This window comes from Manis javanica, chromosome 15 (genome assembly GCF_040802235.1).
Source record: "Manis javanica isolate MJ-LG chromosome 15, MJ_LKY, whole genome shotgun sequence".
In the NCBI taxonomy this organism is placed as follows: domain Eukaryota; kingdom Metazoa; phylum Chordata; class Mammalia; order Pholidota; family Manidae; genus Manis; species Manis javanica.
This window is the reverse complement of record NC_133170.1, coordinates 30,044,903-30,066,733: the sequence shown is the minus strand read 5'-3', so window position 1 is coordinate 30,066,733 and position 21,831 is coordinate 30,044,903. Positions and strand designations below refer to the sequence as shown.

General features: G+C 36.3%; 1 protein-coding gene across 4 annotated transcripts in view; it reads left to right on the top strand.

Annotated features, from left to right (window-relative positions):
* KDM5A (lysine demethylase 5A) overlaps nt 1–21,831 on the top strand; it is a 123,535-nt gene that overhangs the window by 40,726 nt on the left and 60,978 nt on the right. For 3 of the 4 annotated variants that reach the window (XM_073222821.1, XM_017663603.3, XM_017663602.3), the window contains 5 exons: nt 1,103–1,265; nt 2,345–2,464; nt 12,784–12,978; nt 21,092–21,273; nt 21,638–21,762. In XM_073222821.1, the coding sequence (XP_073078922.1) occupies nt 1,103–1,265; nt 2,345–2,464; nt 12,784–12,978; nt 21,092–21,273; nt 21,638–21,762 (785 nt within the window). The remainder of the gene's footprint in view (nt 1–1,102; nt 1,266–2,344; nt 2,465–12,783; nt 12,979–21,091; nt 21,274–21,637; nt 21,763–21,831) is intronic. The other variant, XM_073222822.1, reaches the window with a different exon arrangement.

Genomic DNA, 21,831 nt, shown 5'->3' with positions numbered 1-21,831 from the left:
ATTTTCAAATAACTTTTTCCTATTTAACAACATAGTCCCTAAAAATGCCTAAGATACATGTGTGTTGATTAAATTCTTTTACTAAAATTTTTTTGTATCTTACAACTTTTATTTACCCAATTTCTTTTAAGTTAAGTATAATCTTAACTGAATGATATTTCTGTCTACATTTGGAAACTGTTATTCAGTTCATGCTGTGCAGTAGAAAACTCAAGCGCTTTTCTTTCTCTGCTTCATCTCTGTGCTGTGTAATACTAGAGCTGCTAGCCACATGTGGCTATGTTAAGATGAAGTAAAATTAAAAGTACTTTTTGAGTTTCACTTACCACATTTCAAGTACTTTATAGTCACATATGACTAGGGCCCCTCTCTATTGGCCATCATAGATACAGAATATTTTTATTATCACAGTAAGTTCTATTAGGTATAGCACTGTGAATTATATTAGGATTAAGAGATTCAGCAATTCTATAAATAGCGTGAATAATTAAATCTATTTCCCAGGAGTACAGCTTAGTATTATAGTTGAGTTCTAGTCCACTAAAGCCTAGTGCATTTATGATGCTAAAATTTTGCTACCTAAAATTTGTAGGTAGAACTCTTTTCAAGGTTTCAACATTCCTAGCCTTGGCTTATTTCTTAGGATAGCAAAATTGAACTTAATGAAGTTATAGAAAGGTACTCTAGAGAGCATTGACTTTTACTTTTCATCATTGTGGGGATAATTGGAATGTCCAGTGGACCTGTGTATCAAGGTAGTGTGTCAGTATCCGTGAACAGTGCTTTCTTTTCATATAGTATCTTTCCTTTTTGAAGATACTATTTACTGATCCACCTTAAAACATTAAGAAGTTTATGTGCTTTGAATTGCTTTTCTAACACTAGTGGTAAGTATAAATGTGCCTATCCATATACTCTTTCCTTGTCTCCTATTATGAACAACAGCACAGATTTATGGGATAGTTGCCAGGATTCAGGGCATATAATCTGTGGCCATGTAAGAAGACAGTTATTAATTACAGTTTAGTGGATTTGAATCAAAGGCCTTGGACTCATTGGCACCATGCTCTCTGCCTAGCTAAACAGTTATTTCATTTGCTAGGGGGGAGCCGAAGACATGGTATGGTGTGCCATCTCATGCTGCCGAACAACTGGAGGAGGTGATGAGGGAGCTGGCCCCTGAATTATTTGAATCCCAGCCTGATCTCCTACATCAGCTAGTCACCATCATGAACCCCAATGTTCTAATGGAACATGGTGTGCCTGTGAGTCTTTTTGTGTCTCCCTTCGGTATTTTTAAAGTTATGTTGGCTTTTGAGTAGGTACAGTCACAACATAAGTTTTGTTTTGTAACTGGAAGTAAAAGATCGTGTCGTCTTCTAACAAGTTAGAACTTAGAATCAGGATGGAATAACATTCATTTAAGAAAGGGGTGTTTTAAAGTATGAATCATACTTTATGTATGGCTGTCTAGTAAAATGGCTTTCTGTTTTTAGTAAGCCATTATATCCTGGTTTTAACAAACCTTATATTGTTTATTATCCCTATTTAACCAAAGTATAATTATTTGAAGTGGTAGTTGTAATAACGCTTATACTTTTGGAGATCATACTTCATACAAGATTTCACAACTTTTTTTTTCACTTGAAATAATGAAGTAAAACTACTATGAATACCTCTTCTACTTTCCAACTTAGTTTTGAAAATGATATTAAATGTAAGCTCCCCTCATACCTGATAAAGTATAAATTTAATAAGTGACTACATTTGCTACATGTAGTCAAATATTCATCGCAACCTTAAATAGGTTGAGTAATAAATAGTAGAGTTACTTTATCTTCAAAGAATAAATTTATACTAGAATCTGTGACTCTTCGAAAGACATTAGTATTATTGTAAAGCAAAATAAGATTCAAGAAAACTGAGTTTTGGGATATCTCCATATTACATAAGAGCTAATCAACTAGTTTACAAAAAAAGTACGAGGAAATTGCATCCTTTACCACTCTTACAACACAAGAATAAAAGGAATAAAAGAAAAATTCTCTTGTAAAAATTTTGTCAGGTTGGGACACTAGTAGCTTGGTGACAGTAACATTTTCTCTGAAAATTTCCTTTGGCCAGTAATTTTTGTTAAGAGTTGTTAAAATTTGTTATCAGTGACTATATTAAGCAGGTAGAATGCTGGCTGGTTCTTAAAAACTCTGACACTATTTTCTGATATTGGGTAGGTTAATGCTTTATTGTTTCCCATTTTAAAAAATGCTTCTGAAATTGATAAAGTCTATCTCCTTTTTTTTTTTTTTTATTTTGTTTTGTATCCCTGTTCCTAATTTGCATTTAGGTATACAGGACCAATCAGTGTGCTGGCGAGTTTGTTGTGACATTTCCTCGGGCCTATCATTCTGGATTTAATCAGGGCTACAACTTCGCTGAAGCTGTGAACTTCTGTACTGCTGACTGGGTCTGTTGTATAGCAAGTAGCTGTTGTACGTCTACTAATGTCCCTGGAAAATGGAGCTTAGTGGTCATATTTGCATGTTTGCTTAGCTGGGGATGGGAGGGTTTGTGAATATTCCAGTAGAGATTGGAGTGGCTGTTGGAATATAGAACATTCAGTTAGTTTCCGTTATGGTTCTTCTCATCTGTTCATCATTTTCCTCATTCTCTGAATTGTAAATGGGCAGTTGATATTTTCTAAATCTTTTCCGAGAAAATAGGCTTCCTTCAGTCTGGTATTTCTGGCACTTTTGGATTTTACAAAGGTTACCGGATCTTTTCAAGAAATAATCCTACCATATTTTCAAGTACCTAGCTCTGATTTTATTGTAAAATATCTCTTTATTATTTTCCTTCCTGTAGATAATTAGATGACCTTATTCTTCCTGGCATTTTATGTTTTCTATATTCCTTTAAAAATTTTTTATTTTAAAGAGAAACTGTAATATTGAAATCCTTAGGGGCCATACTTTTGTGTAAATGATAACGTCAGTGATTGTTATTTTGCTTTTGTATGAGGTAGATTAAGAAAGTAAATTAGTTATTATATTATGTTGGTTGGAAAAAGACTGAAATTTATAATACACTTGATTTTATGTTTCCTTTGGTGATGCTGTTTTTTTTGTCACCTCAACATTTTGAGGAGTATTCTTTAATAAAAATATTGGACCATATGTTTTTTGTAGGCATAAATTTATTAAATTTCATTATTAACCATTTTGTTTCATTGGCTAATGAGTGAAATGATACAGTCAACAATCTGATCTATGCATTTTAAACTTCTTTCTTATTACTTAGGAAGCAACAAGAGGAAGATCAAGCTTAGGATTTTGCCTTGAGTTCTAGTTTTCAAAATTCAGCTAACACTATGAAGTGTTTATGATTTAGCTTGTTTTATGGCTAAATATAGGTTGGGAAATGGATATGGTTCAGAGATGAGTTTCCGATGGTTTCTTCCTTTAATATGCTCACTATTATATCTCACCTTTGGCAACTCTTTTAATTTCACTGGGCCTAAGTTCTTTACCAGATATGTAAAGATGCTAAGATTCATTTAATAAGTTCAAACAAGTGAGATGATAAATGTGAAAGCCCTTGATATTCTTTAGAAGAAGGGTGTGATATAAATGAAAAGTTATAGCAGTTTTATATCTGGAGTAGAGTGATGGTACTGAGTTTTTATAAGTTACCATGGATAAATGAGATCAATTTTATGTGGCTTCCTTACATGTTACAACCCAGTTTTGTTTTTCTTCTTTTTACCATTGTGTTAAGGCTGTAAGAGAAATGTTTAAAGAGTAAATATTTAAGTAATAAGAAATGAAATAGTTGTATATTGTTAATAAACAAAATAATCACTAATCATAAATTCACTATACATTTGACCCTTCAACAACATGGGTTTGAATGGTGTGGGTCCACTTACACATGGATTTTTTTGCAATAAATATATTGGAAAAATGTATTGGAGATTTGCAATAATTTGATAAAAAGTTTTCCTTCTCACTTACTTTATTGTCTAAGAGTACAGTATGTAAAGATACAACATACAAAATATATGTTAATCAGTTGTTTATGTTATGAGTAAGGCTTCCGGTCAAGAGTATACTATTACTTAAGTTTTGGGGGAGTCAAAAAAGTTACGTGTGGATTTTTGACTTCATGAGGGGTTCGGTGCCCTAACACCCATGTTGTTCATGGGTCAACTGTATGTGTTTTCTTGGGAGGGATTGTTTCTTTGGAGAGCATGGAAATACTGCTTGATTCTTGAACGGAACGGTGATTCCTTTGAACCCATTTAGCCTTTCTTAAGATGGAAGTGAATTCTAAAAGATTCTTAAAGATTGCATTTCTTTTCTATCCTTTGTATTATAATACAAACAAAAGCTCCTTTAGCCACACAAGTTTTCCACTAGAGTGCAGGAAAGCAAGTGTGTGTGTGTGTGTGTGTGTGTGTAGTATAGCTAGTATCATCATTTGGTTTAAAGCTTTATAGTTAAAGAAGTTTTCAGAATGTATCTTAAAGAGTGTATCTTTGTTATGAAAAGTGGTCATTTAGTGAATTATCACTTAGGGAAAATAAAGTATATAATCTCACGATTTAACTTTGAATTCTTTTGGCTAGACTTTTTTTGGAGTTGTTCAATTTCTGTTCTTTGATGCTCATTTCTATTTATTTATTTATTTATTTTTATTTTGGTACCATTACTGTACAATAAGCAACATTATGGTTACTAGACTCCCCCCATTATGAAGTCCCCACCACATACCCCCTTACAGTCACTGTCTAGCAGCATAGTAAGATGCTGTAGAGTCCCTACTTGCTTCTCTGTGTTATACTGCCTTCCCCGTGCCCCTCCACCTACATTACGTGTGTTAATCATAATGCCCCCTTTTCCCCCATCCCTCCCTTCCCACCCATCGTCCCCAGTCCCTTTCCCTTTGGTATCTGTTAGTCCATTCTTAGGTTCTTTGAGTCTGCTGCTGGTTTGTTCCTTCAGCTTTTGTTTTGTTCTTATACTCCACAGATGAGTGAAATCATTTGGTACCTGTCTTTCTCCACCTGACTTATTTCACTGAGAATAATACCCTCTAACTCCATCTATGTTGTTGCAGATGGTAGGATTTGTTTTCTTCTTGTGGCTGAATAATATTCCATTGTGTATGTGTACCATATCTTTATTCATTCATCTACTGATGGACACTTAGGTTGCTTCCATGTTTTGGCTATTGTAAATAGTGCTGTGATAAACATAGGGGTGCATATATCTTTTTCAGTCTGGGCTGCTGCATTCTTAGGCTGAATTCCTAGAGTGGAATTCCTGTGTCAAATGGTATTTCTATTTTGAGTTTTTTGAGGAACCTCCATACTGCTTTCCACAATGGTTGAACTAGTTTACATTCCCACCAGCATTGTTGGAGGGTTCCCCTTTCTCCACATCGTGGCCAACATTTGTTGTTGTCTGTCTTTTGGATGTTGGCCATCCTAACTGGTGTGAGGTGATATCTCATTGTGGTTTTAATTTGCATTTCTCTGATGATTAGCAATGTGGAGCATCTTTTCATGTGCCTGTTGGCCATCTGAATTTCTTTGGAGAAGTGACTGCTCAGATCCTTTGCCCATTTTTTAATTAGCTTATTTGCTTTTTATTTGTTGAGGTGCGTGAGCTCTTTATGTATTTTGGATGTCAGCCCCTTATTGGATATGTCATTTATGAATATATTCTCCCATACAATAGGATGTCTTTTTGTTCTAGTGATGGTGTCCTTTGCTATATGGAAGCTTTTTAGTTTGATATAGTCCCACTTGTTCATTTTTGCTTTTGTTTCCCTTGCCTGGGAGATATGTTCATGAAGAAGTTATTCATGTTTATGTTCAAGAGATTTTTGCCTGTATTTTTTTCTAAGAGTTGTTTGGTTTCATGACTTACATTCAGGTGTTTGATCCATTTTGAGTTTACGTTTGTGTATGGAGTTAAACAGTAATCCAGTTTTGTTCTCTTACATGTAGCTGTCCAGTTTTGCCAACAACAGCTGTTGAAGAGGCTGTCATTTCCATTGTATATCCATGGCTCCTTTATCATTTATTAATTGACCGTATATACTTGGGTTAATATCTGGACTCTCTGTTCAGTTACATTAATCTATGGGTTTGTTCTTGTGCCAGTACCAAATTGTCTTGATTACTGTGGCTTTGTAGTAGAGCTTGAAGTTGGGAAGTAAGATCCCCCCTTCTTTATTCTTTCTTCTCAGGATTGCTTTGGCTATTCGGGGTCTTTTGTGGTTCCATATGAATTTTAGAACTATTTGTTCCAGTTCTGTTGAAGAATGCTCTTGGTATTTTGATAGTCATTGCATTGAATCTGTAGATTGCTTCAGGCAGGATGGCCATTTTGACATTATTAATTCTTCCTAGCCAAGAGCATGGGATGAATTTCCATTTCTTAGTGTCCTCTTTAATTTCTCTTAAGAGTGTCTTGTAGTTTTCAGGGTATAGGTCTTTCACTTGCTTGGTTAGGTTTATTCCTAGGTATTTAATTCTTTTTGATGCAAATGTGAATGGAATTGTTTTCCTGATTTCTCTTTCTGCGATTTCGTCATTAGTGTATAGGAATGCAACAGATTTCTGTATTTTAATTTTGTATCCCACAACTTTGCTGAATTCAGATATTAGATCTAGTAGTTTTGGAGTGGATTCTATAGGGTTTTTTATGTACAATATCATGTCATCTGCAAACAGTGACAGTTTGACTTCTTCCTTACCAGTCTGGATGACTTTTATTTCTTTGTGTTGCCTTATTGTCTTGGCTAAACCTCCAGTACTATGTTGAATGAGAGGGAAGAGAGTGGGAATCCTTCTCTTGTTCCTGATCTTAGGTGAAAAGCTTTCAGCTTCTTGCTGTTAAGTGTAATAGTGTTGGCTGTGGGTTTGTTGTATGTGGCCTTTAATTATGTTGAGGTACTTGCCCTCTATACCCATTTTGTTGAGACTTTTTATCATGAATGGGTGTTGAATTTTGTTGAATGCTTTTTCAACATGTATGGAGATGGTCATGTGGTTTTTGTCCTTTTTGTTGATATGGTGGATGATGATGATGGATTTTCGAGTGTTGTATCGTCCTTGCATCCCTGAGATGAATCCCACATGATCATGGTGTGTGGTCCTCTTGATGTATTTTTCAGGAAGAGTCACGAGGTCCATATCATTTAAATCTTTCTCAGGAGTTGTATTAACAATTTCGCTCTGGACAAGGTTCCTTTGGCGTTTCATGTTTGTATATGGTGCCCTCTAGTGTCCAGAAGCTCTATTCTGGAGCTTCTGAGGCCCTGAAGCAATGTCGGGGGTCGCAGGGGAGCGATATTGGTGCCTGGGGATAGGAAAGAGCTGTTCCCCGCCTCCTGGCTGCTGTGCCTGTCTCCACTGCCTGAGCCAGTGGGCCGGTCACACAGGTATAAGTTTTTGTCCCAGAGCAGCGAGATATGGATCCCTGCTTTCCACAAGCAGCCAGAATCTCAGTCTCCCCAGGAACTCTGCCTGTATTAACTTTCCAACCCAGTAGTCATTCGAGTCTCATGAAAGCACCATGAAATGTAGGTTTGTGCTCCCAGAGCAGATCTCTGGAGCTAGGTATTCAGCAGTCCCAGGCCTTACACTCCCTCCCTGCTCCGTTTCTCTTCCTCCCGCCGATGAGCTGGGGTGGGGGAGGGGCTCGGGTCCCGCAGAGCCACAGCTCTGGTATGTTACCCCGTTCGCTGAGGTCTGCTCTTTTCTCCAGGTGTGTGCAATCTGATGCCGTCCTCTTTCCTGTTGCTCTCTCAGGGTTAGTTGCGCCAATTAAATTTTCTAATTGTATCCAGTTTTAGGAGGAAGCCTCTGTCTCTCTCCTCTCATGCCACCATCTTTCCCTTAACCCTCTTGATGTATTTTTTAATTTGGTTTGCTAATATTTTGTTGAGTATATTTGCATCTATGTTCATCAAGGATATTGGTTTGTAATTTTCTTTTTTTGTGGTGTCTTTGCCTGGTTTTGGTAGTAGAGTGATGCTGGCTTCATAGAATGAATTTGGAAGTATTCCCTCCTCTTCTATTTTTTGAAAACTTTAAGGAGCATGGGTATTATGTCTTATTTATATGTCTGATAAAATTCAGTGGTGATTCTATCTGGTCCGGGACATTTGTTCTTGGGTAGTTTTTTGATTACCATTTCAATATTTTTGCTGGTAATTGGTCTGTTTAGATTTTCTGTTTCTTCATGGGTCAGTCTTGGAAGGTTGTATTTTTCTAGAAAGTTGTCCATTTCTTCTGTGTTATCCAGTTTGTTAACATATAGATTTTCATAGTATTCTCTAATAATTCTTTGTATTTCTGTGGTGTCTGTAGTGATTTTTCCGTTCCCATTTATGATTCTGTTTATATGTGGGATTCTCTTTTTCTTTTAATTAATCTTGTTAGGGGTTTATCTATTTTGTTTATTTTCTCAAAGAATCAGCTCTTGGTTCCATTGATTTTTTTCTGTTGTTTTATTCCCCTCAGTTTTATTTCTTCTCTGATCTTTGTTATGTCCCTCCTTCTGCTAACTTTGTGCCTCATTTGCTCTTTTTCCAGTTTCAATAATTGTGAATTTAGACTATTCATTTGGGATTGTTCTTCCTTCTTTAAATATGCCTGGATTGCTATATACTTTCCTCTAGAACTGCCTTCGCTGTGTTCCACATAAGTTGGAGCTTTGTGCTGTTGTTATTTGTTTCCATATATTGCCTGATCTCTGTTTTAATTTGGTCATTGATCCATTGATTATTTAAGAGCATGTTGTTAAGCCTCCATGTGTTTGTAAGCATTTTTGTTTTCTTTCTACAATTTATTTCTAGTTTTATATCTTTGTGATCTGAGAAGTTGGTTGGTACAATTTCAATCTTTTTTAATTTACTGAGGCTCTTTTTGTGGCCTAGTATGTAGTCTATTTTGGAAAATGTTCCATGTGTACTTGAGAAGAATGTGTATCCTGCTGCTTTTTGGGTGTAGAGTTCTATAGATGTCTGTTAGGTCCATCTCTTCTAGTGTGTTGTTCAGTGCCTCTGTGTCCTTACTTATTTTGTCTGGTGGATCTGTCTTTTGGAGTGAGTGGTGTGTTGAATTCTCCTAAAATAAATGTATTACATTCTATTTCCTACTTTAATTCTGTTAGTATTTGTTTCACATCATGTTGGTGCTCCTGTGTTGGGTATGTAAATATTTTTAATGGTTATGTCCTCTTGTTGGACTGCCCCCTTTATCATTATGTAATATCCTTCTTTATCTCTCGTTACTTTCTTTGTTTTGAAGTCTATTTTGTCTGATAGAAGTACTGCAACTCCTGCTTTTTTCTCCCTATTGTTTGCATGAAATATCTTTTTCCATCCCTTCACTTTTCATCTGTGTATGTCTTTGGTTTTGCAGTGAGTCTCTTGTAGGCAGCATATAGATGGGTCTTGCTTTTTTATCCATTCTATTACTCTCTGTCTTTTGATTGGTGCATTTTGTCCATTTACATTTTGGGTGATTATCGATAAGACATGTACTATTGCCATTGAGGGCTTTGGATTCGTGGTTGCCTAACGTTCAGTGGTAGCTTCTTCACTATCTAACTGTCTAACTTAACTCGCTTATTAAGCTATTATAAACACAGTCTGATGATTATTTCTCTCCCTTCTTTTTCTTCTTCCTCCATTCTTTATATGTTAGGTGTTTATTCTGTACTCTTTTGTGTTTCCCTTAACTGATTTTGTGGATAGCAGACTTCGTTTTGCATTTAGTTAGTATTTGGTTTGTCTACTTTCTTTGCTGTGGTTTTATTTTCTCTGTTGACGTGTGTTTAGCCTTAGGAGCACTTCCATCTAGAGCAGTCTATTTAAAATACACTGTAGAAATGTTTTGTGTAAGGAACATTCCCTCAGCTTTTGCTTATCTGGTAATTGTTTAATCCCTCCTTCAAATTTAAATGATAATCGTGCTGGATACAGTATTCTTGGTTCAAGGCCCTTCTGTTTCATTGCATTAAATGTATCATGCCATTCTCTTCTGGACTGTAAGGTTTCTGTTGAGAAGTCTGATGATAGCCTAATGAGTTTTCCTTTGTAGGTTATCTTTTTTCTCAATGGGTGCTTTTAATACTCTGTCTTTGATTTTGATCTTTGTCATTTTAATTATTATGTGTCTTGGTGTTGTCCTCCTTGGGTCCCCAACTTGGGGACATTTTCAGCAATTCTTTCTTCAAAGACTCTTTCTATCCCTTTTTTCTCTCTTCTTCTGGTACCCCTGTAATGCAAATATTGTTCTGTTTGGTTTGGTCACACATTTCTCTTAATATTCTTTTATTCCTAGAGATCTTTTTATCTCTCTCTGCCTCAGCTTCTCTGTATTCCTGTTCTCTGATTTCTATTCCATTAACAGTCTCTTGCACCTCATACAGTCTGTTCTTATTTTTGTTATCTCCCTCCGGAATTTATCCCTTAGCTCTTGCATGTTTCTCTATAGCTCCATCAGCATGATTATGACTTTTATTTTGAATTCTTTTTCAGAAAGATTAGTGATTTCGGTCTCACCAGGCCCTCTTTCTGATGTTTGAGGGATTTTGGACTGAACAAGGTTTTTCTGCCTCTTCGTGGCAATGGAAGTGATCACCGGCGAGTGGTGCATGTGTCTGCTGGGAGAACAAAGTCCCTTTCTGCTTGCTGGTTGCCTTGCCCTTCTCTGCTGCCTGTGCCAGTCACCTGCGCACAGGGAGCAGTTTCTGGGTTAATCCCCTGAGCTGCTGTGGGTGGGGCGGCCCACAGGATGGCCTAGGGCACTAGTGGGGGTTGCGTGCAAGCAGCGTGTGTTCTCCCACAAGAACGGCGCCCCTTCGTGTTTTGGGGACTCCACGCCCATCTCCGCTGCTTGTGCCGGGCAACCGCACACAGGGAGCAGCCTCTGGGTTGATTCCCTGTGTTGCCGTGGATGTGCTGGCCCTCGGGATGGCTAAGGGCCCTGGCGGTGGTTGCAGATAGTCAGTGTGTGTTCGTCGCAAGAACAGAGCTCCTACATTCTTTCTGGACTCCTCGCCAGGTTCCTCTGCCTGTGCCGGCGAGCCTACGCGCATACCCAGTGTCTGGGTTGATTCCCTGAGATACTGTTGGTGGGGCATCCCTCGGGATGGCCTACAGCACTGGCAGTGGTTGCAGGTGATCAGCGTGTGTTTTCCTTGAGATCAGAGCTCCTATGTGCTTTCCGGACTCCTTGCCATCTTTCTCTGCCTGTGCTGGTTGGCCGCACTCAGTGGGCAGCCTCTAGGTTAATCCCTAAGCTGCCGTGGGCAGCATGGCCCTAGGAATGGCCCAGGGGCAGTGGCAGGAGTTAAAGGCAAGCAGCACATGTTCTCCGTGCAAATAAAGCCCCTTTCTGCCTTCTGGACTCTGCACTGATCTCCGCTGTCTGTGTTGGTCGACTGCGGACAGGGGGCAGCCTTTTGGTGTGGCCTGGTTAGCTGTGCACTGGGGGAAGCCTCTGTGTGATTGCTGTTGGCGGGGCCACTTCCTGTGTGCTCCCCAGCAATGGTGGGTCAGCTGGTTCGCTTCAAATCCTGGCACGGGGGAATAAACAGCATGCTGCCTATTCCCATGAGGGGCTCTGGTGCTGTGTTGACACCCAGTGGGTTAGGGCGCCTCAAGTTCCTTAAAGTTCCCAGCCTGCTGGGCTGAGTGCACCAGGACAATTTTGTCCACCTGTTAATCCCTTGTCTCTTTAAAGCTTTTAAAGCGCCTGCTTTTCATTTGTCCCATGGCAGCTGGCTGTGGGAACCTTTTCGCAGTCTTAGTCTTGGATTTTGCTTTTCCATTCCTCTAATATTCAGTACACCATGCAATGTGTGTCTGTGCTCCTGGTGCAGGTTACTAGGGCTGGTTATTTAGCAGTCCTGTGCTTCCACTCCCTCCCCACTCTGATTCTTTTCCTCCTGTCAGTGAGCTGGGGTTGGGGGAGTGCTTGGGTCCCGCCGGGTCACGGCTTTGTAGCTTACCCTTTTCATGAGATCTTGAGTTCTCGCAGATGTAGATGTAGCCTGGCTGGTGTACTGTATCTCCTGGCTGCTCTTTTAGGAATAGTTGTATTCACTGTATTTTCAAAGTATATATGGTTTTGGGAGGAGTTTCCACCACCCTGCTCATGCTGCCATCTTGAGAATCCCCTCTAGACTGATTGTTTTTAAAAGAACTTGTAGATGCTAAAATCTAAATCATCTTTTGTTTGGGTCCTTTCAAAAAAATTATAATACCAGACAATGTGAATTGCTTAAGTAGTAATCCCTCCATATTTCCTTCCTTTCTTTCTTCTTATACTTCTAATAACATCTGTTCTTTTGTTCTGTGGAGACTTCAATGCTAAATATGTCCATATGACTCTTTGTAGTCTGAAGTTTTTGTTTCCTTTTTCCTTTATGTGGGCAGCCTCATATTAGTCTAAAAAAAGTTTGCTGCTTCATTTATATATCAAGGAACTTGTGCGTCTCGATGTATATAATGAGTAGAAAATCAACAGCTTAGGCCAGAACCTTGGTGTCTCAAATTGTGGGAATTTTCTGTGGGAAGGCCTTTAAAATTTCCTGCTGTGCCATGAAGGGTTTAATATTTACAGTTAACCTCTTACTGTGTTCAAATGGTGTTTGTTGTTGTGTCTTCCTTATAATAAAAGAGAGGATCTGGAGGGTAAGTAGTGTTCTAGAATGTGTTATAAGCAAGTAAATTAATTTGAGAATCTACTCTTGTTTTCAGTTGCCCATTGGACGTCAGTGTGTCAATCATTACCGACGGCTTAGGCGCCACTGTGTGTTTTCACATGAGGAACTCATTTTCAAGATGGCAGCAGATCCAGAATGCTTAGATGTGGGGCTGGCTGCCATGGTGTGCAAGGAACTGACTCTCATGACTGAAGAAGAGACAAGATTAAGGGAGTCTGTTGTACAGATGGTGAGTTTGCTGAGCACATGACCTGTATTTGATAGTGCATATGGAATATATGGAAAATGGAACTATAGAAAGAATCCATTTTCATCTTTGATCCTTTTGGAAGTTGAATAGAAAAATCACTAATTTGGAGGTTTCATATTTTCATGCCTTGCCATTTTGATTTGCCCAACTTCATAAGTTTTAGGGATCTTGATGTCATCTCTAGATTTTCAAATGTGAAATCTTACTAGACAGCATTTCTTTGGTACATATTAACTTATAAATCTCCTACATAATAGTATTATTTCTTTAAACAAGAAAGTTCAAACCCTTCTTTTCTCTCTGAGCTGTGTAATTGAATAAATCTATGTTCTGGTGATTGCAGATATGTCCGAGTGAATTAACCTCTTTTTTACCCCTTATGTAAATAATTTAATGAGTTAGGAAGGAGTGAATAACCAAGGGCTAGGAACTTTGAATGCTTAGAATAAACTAAATATTTGTTACATCAAAATGGGAAACACCTGAAAAAATCTAGTTTTCAGCCTCATCTTGGCCCATTCTTCCTAACCCTCCCCACAGAGGTAGCCTCACTGGGTTTTTACCAGGCTCCTTCCTACCCTTGTAGAGCCTCCTTTCTCCTCCTAGATATGCTGTTCCTGTTTTTTAAACAGTTTTGTTTAGGTATAATTAACAATACAATAAACTATGTATTTATGGTGTATATTTGATAAGTTTGACTATGTATACACCCATGAAACCTTTGTCAGAATCAAGATAATGAGCACATCACTTTAAAGTTTCTTTGTGATCCTCTTGTTCCATCCCACCCGGATACAACTCCTTCTAGAAAAACGCTAATATTCTTTCTTTAGCCTGCCTTTTTAAAATGTTTAAGTTGAATTATGTATTTTATACTTTTTTGTCTACTTTTTTTGCTTAGCATAACTACTTTGAGATTCATCCTAATTATTGCATGTATTGATACTCTATTACTTTTTATTGCCAAGTAGCATTCCATTGTATGGATTCCATAGTTTTTTTGTCCTTGTGAATAGAATTTTTAATTATTTTAAGATTTTGCCTGTTATGAATTAGCTGCTCCTAATGTTTGTGTACATGTTTTCATATTGACATATGATTTCATTTCTCTTGGGTAAATACTAGATGTGGAATAGCTGGGTCAGATGGAATGTGTATGTTTCATTTTCTGTAAAAACTGCCAAACTATTGTAGAGTAGTTGTACCATTTTACAGTTCCACCAGCAGTATATGAGAGTTCCACTTGTCTTATATTCTTACTGACATTTGGTATGGTTAATCTTTCTAATTTTAGATATTCTAATAGGTCTGTAATAGTATTTCATTGAGGTTTTAATTTTAATGACCAATGATGTTGAGCACTATCTAATGTCCTTTTTTTCTGTCTGTATCTTTGGAGGAAGATTCTGTTCATATCTTTTGCCCAATTTTTAAGAATTGGGTTTTCTTACTAAATTTTGAGAGTTCTTTATATATTCTGGATACAAATTCTTTATCATATTTCATTGAAAGTATTTTTTTTTCCAGTCTCTATCTTGTCTTTCTCTTTTCTTAGTAGTATCTTTCTGAAGAGCAGTTCTTAATTTTTATGAAATTCAGATTCATCTTGCTTTTGGTTAAATCAAGAAATCTGTGCTTAACCCAAGGTCACAAAGATTTTCTGTATGTTTTCCAGAGGTTTTATAGTTTTAGTTCTCATACTTAGGTATATGATACATTTCAAGTTAATTTCTGCATATGGAAAGAGGTGTAGATCAAAGTTTATTTTCTTACACATGTCATTTATAATTTCAAGCCCACTTAGGAAAATGCTAATTTGAGATCTCCTGCTTTATCTTAATTTTAATTAAGCTAACTTAATAACCAGGAACCTAAGAATAACCAAGTAATTTGGTAACCAAGAACAATTGGTAAGTTGAGACACTTTATTTTTGACTTATCGCGAATGATAGAATGTAATTGAAGCCTATTTTCCTCTGACTAAAAACAGAATTTTCTAGAAAATAACACTTTCAGTCAGGAAAGTTTGTGTAACCATAAAATTAAGAAGTCTGTATATTCTGAAGAATTTATTTCAAGTAATGGCTTTATATACATGGTTAGATTTGAAGAGTCTTAAGAGAATGAATACAAATTTGAAATAAAGAAAAATATGTTGCCTGGTATTTAGATATAAAAAGTAAAACTGATCTAATTTAACTACTCTTCTTAATGGTATAATTGGGGGAAAAAAATCTAAACCAAAAAATAAAGCTGTACGTTTTAGAAGTTACATGAATATTATTACCAAATATTTAAAGCTGGTTATTTTTAAGAATTTAAGTTAGCTTAGAAGTAAAAAATTTTCCAAAATGATCAGATTTCTTTTTCTAGTTGTTTGAATTACTTGCAATAAAAACAAGAAAGAGTAAGATATCATAAATTTTTTTTGACTTTTTGAAGTATATGGTGTATGACATGATTGTTAATATTCTCAATTTATAACTATATTCTTAAAACTCTTCTTTTGGTTATATATTTGCTTGTCTATTTAGTAATCTTTTATATATGTTTTTTAATAAGACACTTTTTAGAGTAGTCTAAGGTTTACAGCAAAATGAGGGGAAGATACGGAGATTTACCATTATCTCTGCCCCCCCTACATGCATAGCCTCCTACATTTTCCACCCTCCCTATCGGAGTAGTCATACATCTGTTACACTTGATCTGCCTACATTGACACAACTCAATTACCTAAGTCTACAGTTTATAATATGGTTCACTTTTGGTGTTGCTCATTCTGTGGGTTTGGACAAATACATAATTGACATGTGCCTATCATTACAGAATCATGGAGTATTTAAATATTAGTTTTCTCTGAAATTCTTCTGTGTTCCATCTCTTCATCCCTTCCTCACCCCCACCTGCCATACTCTTGGCAAACACTGATCTTTTTACTATCTCTATAGTTTGTGCTTTCCAGAATGTCATGTAGTTGAAATCATAAAGTATGTAACCTTTTCAGATTGTCTTCTTTCACTTACTGATAATGCATTTAAGATTCCTCTATGTCTTTTCATGGCTTGATGCCTCATTTCTTTTTGTCACTGAATAATATTCCATTGGATGTACCAGTTTGCTCATGTGACACGTCACCTACTAAGTACATCTTGGTTGCTTCCAAGTTGTGGTAATTATGAATAAAGCTGCTGTAAATATCTGTGTTTAAGTTTTTGTGTGGACATAATTCTTCACTTCCTTTGGGTAATACCCAAGGAGCATGATTGCAGGATTGTATGGTAAGAGTATGTTTAATTTTGTAAGCAGTCACCACTGCCTTCCAGAGTGGCTGTACCATTATGTACTGCCATTAGCATTGAGTGAGAATTTCTTTTGCTCTATGTCCTCACCAGCATTTGGTGTTGTCAGTGTTCCAGATCTTGGCCATTCTAATTGTGTAGTACTATCTCATTGATGTTTTAATTTGCATTTCCCTGGTGAAGTATGATGTGGAGCATCTTTTCATATGCTTATTTGCCATCGTTAAATCTTTGGTGAGGTGTCTGTTAAGGTCTTTGGTCCAATTAGTAACCGACTCTTCTCTTATGGCTGAGTCTTAAAGAGTTCTCTGTATGTTTTGAGTAACAGTCCTGGACCAGATGTGTCTTTTGTAGATATATTCTTCTAGTGTATGGCTTGTCTTCCCATTCTCTTAATACAGTTTTTGCAGAGCAGTTTCTAATTGTAATGAAGTTTAATTTATCAACTGTTTTCTTTCATGGATTGTGCCTTTGGTGTGGTAGCTAAAAATTTGCTGCCATACCTAAAGTAATCTAGGTTTCCTCCTCTGTAATCTTCTATGATTTTTGTAGCTTTGCATTTTACATTTAGGTCTACGATTCATTTTGAGTTGGTTTTGTGAAGGGGTAAGGTCCATGTTGATTTATGTTTTTGCATGTGGATGTCCAATTGTTAACCGTATCTACCGTTTGTTGAAAATACTCTTTGTCCATTGTATTGCTTTTGCTCCTTTGTGAAAAATCAGTTGACTGTATTTGTGTGGGTCTGCTTCTGGGCCCATTGATTGATTTGTCAGTACCACACTCTTTAACTGCTGTAGCTTTAGAGTAAGTCTTTAAGTCGGGTATCAGTACTCCAACATTGTTATTCTGTCAGTACTGAGTTGGCTATAGGAGTCTTCTGCCTTTCCACGTAAACTTTAGAATCAGTTTGTTGACATCCATAAAATAATTTACTGGATTTTGATTTGGATTGTATTGAATCTGTAGATTTTAAATTGGGAAAAACTGATATCTTGACAAAATTGAGTCTTCTTATCCATGAGCATAGAGTATGTCTCCATTTACTAAGTTCTTCTTTGATTTTCTTCATCAGTTTTGTAGTTTCCCTCCTTGTACATGTCTTGTTAGATACCTGAGTATTTCATTTTTGGGTGTGCTAATGTTAATGGTAATGAGTTTGTAAATTTAAAATTCGACTTATTCATTACTGGTATGTAGGAAAGAGATTGATTTCATATATTAACCTTGTATCCTATAACTTTGCCATAATTGCTTGTTCTAGGAGTGTGTTTGTTGATTCTTTAAGATTTTCTACACAGATGATATTGTCATCTGTGAACAGAGATTTCTGTTTCTTCCTTCTCAATCTGTATACCTTTTTTATTTCCTTTTGTCTTATGCTTTAGCTAGGACTTCCGGTACGATATTGAAATGGAGTGGTGGGAGAGGACATTCTTGGCCTTGTACCTGATTGTAGTGGGAAAGTTTCTTAGCGTTAACAGTGATGTCAACTATACGTTTTTTGTGAACATTCTTTATCAAGTTGAAAAAGTTCCCCTTCTTGCTAGTTTATTGAAAGTTTTTTTTATCAGGAATGGGTTTTGGATATTGTCAGAAGCCTTTTCTGTATCTGTTGGTATGATTGTGTAATTTTTGATGTTAAAGATTACATTATTGATATGGTGGGATTACATTAATTGATTTTTGAATGTTGAAACTACATACCTGGGATGAATCCCATTTAGTCATAGTGTATAATTCTTTTTATACCTATTTATACCTTTTTGCATCTATGTTCTTGAGAGATACTGCCCTACAGTTTTTTTTCCTTATAATTTCTTTGTCTGGTTTTGGTATTAGGGTAATGCTGGTTTGTAGAATGAGTTAAGAAGTATTCCCTTTGCTTCTATCCCCAAGAGATTGTGGAGAATTGGTATAATTTCTTCCATAAGTGTTTGTTGGAAATTTGCCAGTGAGCTGACTGGGGTCTGGTGCTTTCTGTTTTTGGAAGTTTTTTAGTTAATGATTAAATTTCATTGATACAGACCTATTCAATTCAGACTGTCTTCAATTGTGTGAGTTTTGATAGCTTGTGTTTTTAAGGAATGGTTGATTTCATTTACATAGGAAATTTGTGAGTATAGAGTTGTTTAAAGTATTCTCTTATTATCCTTGCAATGTCCATGGGATCTGTAGTGATGTCTCCCTCTTTCATTTCTGATCATTGACATTTGTGTCCACTTAATTTTTTTCTTAGCCTGGCTAATTTCAGTTTGGTTGAACTTTTCAAAAAAAGTAGCTTTTGGTTCATTGATTTTTCTCTGTTGATTTCCTGTTTTTAGTTTCATTATTTTCCTCTCTCATTCTTATTATTTCATCTGCTTACTTTGGATTTAATTTGCTCTTTTTGTAGTTTCCTAAAGTGGAAACTTAGATTATTCATTTAAAATATGTTTATTTAAAATGGAATTCCTTTTTCCCATTGCCTGGAGTTTGTCTTCTGAAGTTTGAAATTTAAGTATATTGCTAAAAATTTAAATACATTAGGTACTCATGATGTAAGTTTTTGTGGTATAGTCTCATTTCAGGTTTAACCTGCATCATTTTTGGGGCATTAATTTTTTGTGTTCTACAGTGATTTGAATATCACATTTCATGATAATCTATACTTTGATCAAATTTATCTAGGAACTTAGGTTTCTAGATAATCCCTCTGTTTCTAGATAATTCCCTCTGCCCTTTCTTTGCATTATGCATTTGTCTTATCTTGTGAAAAGTTTTTATCTTTTCCTAAAAAACTTCTTGAGTGGTTTTTCTGTGGTCAGTGTCCTCATTTTCTCTCATTTTCCTCTTCTATCTCAACTGCTAGTGTTTGCAGGGTTCAGCCTTTGACCTTTGGTTGTTTTCCTTTTGTGCTATTTTTCAAGGAAATCCTAGCCGTGCTTAGGATTTTAATTCTCTGTAAGCTGTTACCTTGTGGTTACATTTCTCACCTCTTGGTGTTTCCTGCTCTTATTTGTAAATACAGGAATTATTGTCACTTTGAAAGAAGTGGTATGTCCAGTTGCCCATTGTAATCTGCATCTCCATGTATTTACCTTTCTGTTTAGATTTCTGTCATCTCAGTTTCAGTATCTAATACAGAACATAATCTCCTCTCTCTCTACCCATTCACAAACCCCTTTCCTTTCCTAATTGCCTGTTACAGTAAGGTCCAGGATCATTAATATGATCCTTGACTCACTCATCCATGTCCAATAACTAGTTTTAAATTTTTGTTTATTTTGTTGATGTCTCATCACTGCCCTCCCACCCCACTTTTTTCTTGACTGCTAGTGTTCTGTTCCATTCCTTAATTTTCCCACTTGGATTATTTCAAACAGCTTTTTAATTTGCATTTCTGATGTTTTTCTTCTCTGTTCCCTCTTGATAATTTATGATTTTCCTTTTTCAAAGTGTTTTTTGAGGAATGTAAACTATATGTTAGAAAGTATTACAAGGAAAAATTGTTTTGTGATAGAAAAGTTTGGGAAATGATAGTGGGTTAAGGAAAAAAGGAATTTTGGATTCTTTACTGTAAAGTTCTGATCCTTTAGGAATATGCTGGTATTCATTGTTAATCTCTAAATTGGGAGGGATATAATAGCATTTCCCCAAAAAGAATTTATTTCTCTGGTTTTTTTTGCAGAATATCTTGTAGGACTAATGGGCCTTGGAGTACAATTTGGGAAATGGTGTAAAATTTCTTGAAGCAGCCAGGACTTTGTTAGTTGATGTATTAGCATCCTCTGTCTGCCAGCTGTTCTGAAGCTGTGTAAATTCTTGTAAACCAAGAAATACCTGCAGTACATTTGGAACCTTCTTTACATAAAAATAATTTTTAAAGAAAATATTAAATGCTAATATGAAAAAATGGAAAGATATAAGAGTATATAGTCAAGAGACATCTAAATTAAGCCAATATCAAAAACAAAGTATGTTTTGAAAGAATTGGATTGGTGTCTGCCAGTGAATAAATTATCAGGTTCCTGCCTTCTTTAAGTGGGAAAAAAGTTTGCTCTTAGTGTAATTAGGTTTATAAGTACCTTGCTCAAGTAAGGAGAAATTGTAAAGGGAGCCCTTGCAAATTAAGTAGAAGTCTTTGTAGAGTGGACTTCAGTACTCTTTATTTTCTTAAACTGGTGTACTGAACTGAACTTTGTCTTTGATGCCTTGCTGAAGTAGTATTGACGTAGTTTAATTTTGTACTTTGTCTTCGCATAAGTCTGTACCTATCAGTGTTATTTTCAGATCACAAGTTACTAATATATCTGGTTCAAGGGTGTATTATCTTTATGGACAGTATCTCTTTTTTTAATTAATGTTTTTCTTGTTTTGAGGAAAAGGAAAAAACCACAAAAACAAAAGTATACCTTCATGAATTACTTATGGTAAACTTTGTTGTCATTGTGATTCTGCTCATGAACTGGAACTCCTGTTAGCCACCCCAAAAGTACCTCCTCAATACAGTTTCCCTCCCTCCCCTCAAAAAAAAAATGACTGTTTGACTTTTGTAGTGATAACTTCCTTGTGTTTTAAAAATAGTTCTATCAGTCAAATATGCATTCTTACACACCAGTGCTTATTAATCTTGTGCATTTTTTAAAAGTAGGTAATGATTATTTTTAGAAAGTATTTTGATGCTGTGCCATTGTAACTTTCCGTGTTCTCATCTTTAGTCAGATTTGCCCATAAAACAATTTATTGACTTGAGTTCTTTGATACTTGAAAGACTAGAAAGACTTGATCTGATGATATAAATTGTATTTCAGGGTGTCATGATGTCAGAAGAAGAAGTGTTTGAACTTGTTCCTGATGATGAGCGACAGTGTTCAGCATGCAGAACCACATGTTTTCTCTCTGCTCTGACATGCTCCTGTAATCCTGAGCGGCTTGTGTGTCTTTACCATCCAAATGATCTCTGCCCCTGCCCTATGCAGAAGAAATGTCTTAGGTATCCAAAAGTTTTTTGTAAAACTTCCATTATATTCTTTTAAAACCAACTGTTCTGGATAATTCCCTTCTCTGTGGCTGGGCTGGTAACTTCTTGTGTGTCTGCCTCCCTTCTTGAGGACTAGTTCTTTTAAGTTGGCCCCCAAACTTAGCAACAAAAATTAGTCTTTATCAGTTTATTTAACATGTTCCTTGTCTCTCGTTCAATTAAAACACTATGGGCTTATTTGATTTTTCTCTCTATGTTTACCAAGACCACATTTACCTGGCCATTGTATTTTTCTTAAGCTGATTGTACTTAAATTTTAATTTATTTTCAAGTTGTTGTTTTTGAAATTTTTATTTCTGTGTTTTTGTTGTTTTAGATACCGCTACCCATTAGAGGACCTCCCTTCTCTGCTGTATGGTGTGAAAGTCAGGGCACAGTCCTATGATACTTGGGTCAGTCGTGTTACAGAGGCATTAGCTGCCAACTTCAATCACAAGAAAGGTTAAGTCTCCTCCTCTTGTATGCATGTGCTGTAATTGTCATTTTGAAAGAGGCCTTGGTTTTTTTTTT